Source organism: Montipora foliosa, chromosome 5 (genome assembly GCF_036669935.1).
Source record: "Montipora foliosa isolate CH-2021 chromosome 5, ASM3666993v2, whole genome shotgun sequence".
NCBI classification, from domain to species: Eukaryota; Metazoa; Cnidaria; class Anthozoa; order Scleractinia; family Acroporidae; genus Montipora; species Montipora foliosa.
In genome coordinates this window covers 4355327-4360326 of record NC_090873.1, presented here as the reverse complement: position 1 = coordinate 4360326, position 5000 = coordinate 4355327, and the positions used below count along the sequence as shown (strand labels likewise).

Genomic DNA, 5000 nt, shown 5'->3' with positions numbered 1-5000 from the left:
TGGCCTCGATCCATCAAAGAAAGACATCATGTAATGTTGTCTTCAGAAAATATGGTTTACAAAAAAAAAAAGGAACAAGTAATGGTTACAATAAATCAAAAATCACCGACTTCTCGATATCTGGGAAATTTAAATAAATGAAACCAAATTCAAAAGCCTTAGCATAAGTAGTTCAGTTTAGTACAAGTGTGAAAGCCTCAAGGAGACACTGAAGAGAACGTTATTTGGTTTAACTGAATTAAGCAGGCTGTCTGCACCAGACGAGGCGGAACCATGTATGTCAATCACATTATCATTGTCGACCTAAACATCAACTCGAATGTTTCAATTAAGGACCCGACATGGGAAGGGTTCAAAATGCACGATCGTTCGTGCCAGTGGAACACAACACCAGGACAAATTACTTATATATAGGTAAGGTAAAACGCGATCAGCTTAGAATTCATTTCTTTTATCCCTTCAGCTCAGCCCACTTCTCTCTCATTTCCTCTGCTGTTGTTTGTTTATCTTGTACACTAAATCTTAAATAAACTTCCTCCATCCTGGAAAAACAAGGAAACGTTGGACGGATCTGACAGACTATCGTCATGCCAGTAAGTAATACTCCGCTCTCAATGAATGAACAAGAGGATATAGGATACCTGATCTTAAAACGATTAGCCCGCGATTGGTAACCTTTGAAGGCGTGCCAACAAAAAAGACACATAAAGCGTGATAGATACCGACGGGTTGACACCATTTTATTCTTTGCCACTCAACGATATTTGAATACCAATTGGGTGCTAATCGGGAGTAAGAGAAGTCACAATGCAAAAGTACTGTTTCCACCTCATATTGATCTTTGGTGTCAACGACTTTGTCTTCCCGGTAAGTCATCTTAGTATTGAGTTTTCTTTTGCCTATTCGATTTTGTGCACATAATGGGGCGAGGCTCGCAAAGAAATCGTTGCATAGGCCCAATTCTCCGTATGTGCAACAACAGGCATTTCAAAAGTATCTTTGCTTTGGAAAGACGAGGGAGGTATCAACACGATATTTACGCATCTTGGCTGAGAATGAATATTGCCCAAATAAAAGAGCGCACTCTTCTATCCTTCGCCGAGTGTCTCCTTCATTGATTTTTGTAGACGGTTTTTGACTTTGTCTCTTTTTCGTTGGTGGTAACATCCACATACCACGGTGACCATAGCAATTTTTATGTATTAGTATTAAACTCACCTATTATTGCTCTCTTTTATTCCTTTTTCATTAAATACAACAAATCCACAATTGTCATGATAGAAGGGTTGCTGCAAAGTAGTCGTATTAACACATCTTTAATGGAATGAGTGTAAGCAGCGCAGGCGAGTGTTTTTAGACGCGATAAAACACGTACTGTGAGTTTTATTCCACAAGAATTATGTTCGTCAGGAGTCTGAACAAAGGTTCAAAATGTGAGGAGAAGATATTAGCATTCAAGAAAAGCAAGTCGGGTCTCATAACTATAAAAGAATTCTAATACGGACGCAGGCTTATGAATTATGCCGGTAAGCCTTCCTTGCTAAGTTTTATTGTTATTGATGAACAGCACAGCACGTTCCATTTTCATATTTAGGTTAAATTAAATCCTGGGTAAACAGCTTCAACATTTTCTCCAACATCCGTTTGATTCACGGATTCAATCTGAGCCGCGGATTTTACCGACAACGTATGTTTGTTCAACCTCGTCCAACCCTTTAAAATCAAAGAGAGACCAGAATGTCCATGCAGAGTCAACTGTGTTTTAGTTGGCTTCGATCCATCAAAGAAAGACATCATGTAATGTTGTCTTCAGAAAATATGGTTTACGAAAAAAAAGGTACAAGTATTGGTTACAATAAATCAAAAATCACCGACTTCTCGATATCTGGGAAATTTAAATAAATAAAACCAAATTCAAAAGCCTTAGCATAAGTAGTTCAGTTTAGTACAAGTGTGAAAGCCTCAAGGAGACACTGAAGAGAACGTTATTTGGTTTAACTGAATTAAGCAGGCTGTCTGCACCAGACGAGGCGGAGCCATGTATGTCAATCACATTATCATTGTCGACCTAAACATCAACTCGAATGTTTCAATTAAGGACCCGACATGGGAAGGGTTCAAAATGCACGATCGTTCGTGCCAGTGGAACACAACACCAGGACAAATTACTTATATATAGGTAAGGTAAAACGCGATCAGCTTAGAATTCATTTCTTTTATCCCTTCAGCTCAGCCCACTTCTCTCTCATTTCCTCTGCTGTTGTTTGTTTATCTTGTACACTAAATCTTAAATAAACTTCCTCCATCCTGGAAAAACAAGGAAACGTTGGACGGATCTGACAGACTATCGTCATGCCAGTAAGTAATACTCCGCTCTCAATGAATGAACAAGAGGATATAGGATACCTGATCTTAAAACGATTAGCCCGCGATTGGTAACCTTTGAAGGCGTGCCAACAAAAAAGACACATAAAGCGTGATAGATACCGACGGGTTGACACCATTTTATTCTTTGCCACTCAACGATATTTGAATACCAATTGGGTGCTCATCGGGAGTAAGAGAAGTCACAATACAAAAGTACTGTTTCCACCTCATATTGATCTTTGGTGTCAACGACTTTGTCTTCCCGGTAAGTCATCTTAGTATTGAGTTTTCTTTTGCCTATTCGATTTTGTGCACATAATGGGGCGAGGCTCGCAAAGAAATCGTTGCATAGGCCCAATTCTCCGTATGTGCAACAACAGGCATTTCAAAAGTATCTTTGCTTTGGAAAGACGAGGGAGGTATCAACACGATATTTACGCATCTTGGCTGAGAATGAATATTGCCCAAATAAAAGAGCGCACTCTTCTATCCTTCGCCGAGTGTCTCCTTCATTGATTTTTGTAGACGGTTTTTGACTTTGTCTCTTTTTCGTTGGTGGTAACATCCACATACCACGGTGACCATAGCAATTTTTATGTATTAGTATTAAACTCACCTATTATTGCTCTCTTTTTATTCCTTTTTCATTAAATACAACAAATCCACAATTGTCATGATAGAAGGGTTGCTGCAAAGTAGTCGTATTAACACATCTTTAATGGAATGAGTGTAAGCAGCGCAGGCGAGTGTTTTTAGACGCGATAAAACACGTACTGTGAGTTTTATTCCACAAGAATTATGTTCGTCAGGAGTCTGAACAAAGGTTCAAAATGTGAGGAGAAGATATTAGCATTCAAGAAAAGCAAGTCGGGTCTCATAACTATAAAAGAATTCTAATACGGACGCAGGCTTATGAATTATGCCGGTAAGCCTTCCTTGCTAAGTTTTATTGTTATTGATGAACAGCACAGCACGTTCCATTTTCATATTTAGGTTAAATTAAATCCTGGGTAAACAGCTTCAACATTTTCTCCAACATCCGTTTGATTCACGGATTCAATCTGAGCCGCGGATTTTACCGACAACGTATGTTTGTTCAACCTCGTCCAATCCTTTAAAATCAAAGAGAGACCAGAATGTCCATGCAGAGTCAACTGTGTTTTAGTTGGCTTCGATCCATCAAAGAAAGACATCATGTAATGTTGTCTTCAGAAAATATGGTTTACGAAAAAAAAGGTACAAGTATTGGTTACAATAAATCAAAAATCACCGACTTCTCGATATCTGGGAAATTTAAATAAATAAAACCAAATTCAAAAGCCTTAGCATAAGTAGTTCAGTTTAGTACAAGTGTGAAAGCCTCAAGGAGACACTGAAGAGAACGTTATTTGGTTTAACTGAATTAAGCAGGCTGTCTGCACCAGGCGAGGCGGAGCCATGTATGTCAATCACATTATCATTGTCGACCTAAACATCAACTCGAATGTTTCAATTAAGGACCCGACATGGGAAGGGTTCAAAATGCACGATCGTTCGTGCCAGTGGAACACAACACCAGGACAAATTACTTATATATAGGTAAGGTAAAACGCGATCAGCTTAGAATTCATTTCTTTTATCCCTTCAGCTCAGCCCACTTCTCTCTCATTTCCTCTGCTGTTGTTTGTTTATCTTGTACACTAAATCTTAAATAAACTTCCCCCATCCTGGAAAAACAAGGAAACGTTGGACGGATCTGACAGACTATCGTCATGCCAGTAAGTAATACTCCGCTCTCAATGAATGAACAAGAGGATATAGGATACCTGATCTTAAAACGATTAGCCCGCGATTGGTAACCTTTGAAGGCGTGTCAACAAAAAAGACACATAAAGCGTGATAGATACCGACGGGTTGACACCATTTTATTCTTTGCCGCTCAACGATATTTGAATACCAATTGGGTGTTCATCGGGAGTAAGAGAAGTCACAATGCAAAAGTACTGTTTCCACCTCATATTGATCTTTGGTGTCAACGACTTTGTCTTCCCGGTAAGTCATCTTAGTATTGAGTTTTCTTTTGCCTATTCGATTTTGTGCACATAATGGGGCGAGGCTCGCAAAGAAATCGTTGCATAGGCCCAATTCTCCGTATGTGCAACAACAGGCATTTCAGAAGTGTCTTTGCTTTGGAAAGACGAGGAAGGTATCAACACGATATTTACGCATCTTGGCTGAGAATGAATATTGCCCAAATAAAAGAGCGCACTCTTCTATCCTTCGCCGAGTGTCTCCTTCATTGATTTTTGTAGACGGTTTTTGACTTTGTCTCTTTTTTTCGTTGGTGGTAACATCCACATACCACGGTGACCATAGGAATTTTTATGTATTAGTATTAAACTTACCTATTACTGCTCTCTTTGTACTTCTTTTTCATTAAATACAACAAATCCACAATTGTCATGATAGAAAGGGTTGCTGCAAAGTAGTCGTATTAATACATTTTAATGTGTACTCCAAATTAAACGAGCAGCGTAGGCTGGTGTTTTTAGACCCAATGAAACACGTGCTGTGTGTTTTATTCCACAAGAATCGTTTGCCTCGGGAGTCTGAACAAAGGTTCAAAATGTGAGGTGAAGATATTAGCATACAAG

At 39.0% G+C, this 5000-nt stretch overlaps 1 protein-coding gene across 5 annotated transcripts in view; it reads left to right on the top strand.

Annotated features, from left to right (window-relative positions):
* Window positions 1–5000, top strand: part of LOC138002874 (uncharacterized) — a 10522-nt gene that overhangs the window by 3359 nt on the left and 2163 nt on the right. Inside the window, exon 1 of one of the 5 annotated variants that reach the window (XM_068848859.1) lies at window positions 766–867. The exons of 2 other annotated variants lie outside the window; for them this stretch is intronic. In XM_068848859.1, coding sequence (XP_068704960.1) covers window positions 808–867 — 60 coding nt within the window. In that variant the 5' untranslated portion in view covers window positions 766–807. Of the gene's footprint in view, window positions 1–765; window positions 868–2505; window positions 2633–4240; window positions 4399–5000 lie in introns of those variants that run through there. 2 more of the 5 variants (XM_068848861.1, XM_068848857.1) reach the window with 2 other exon arrangements.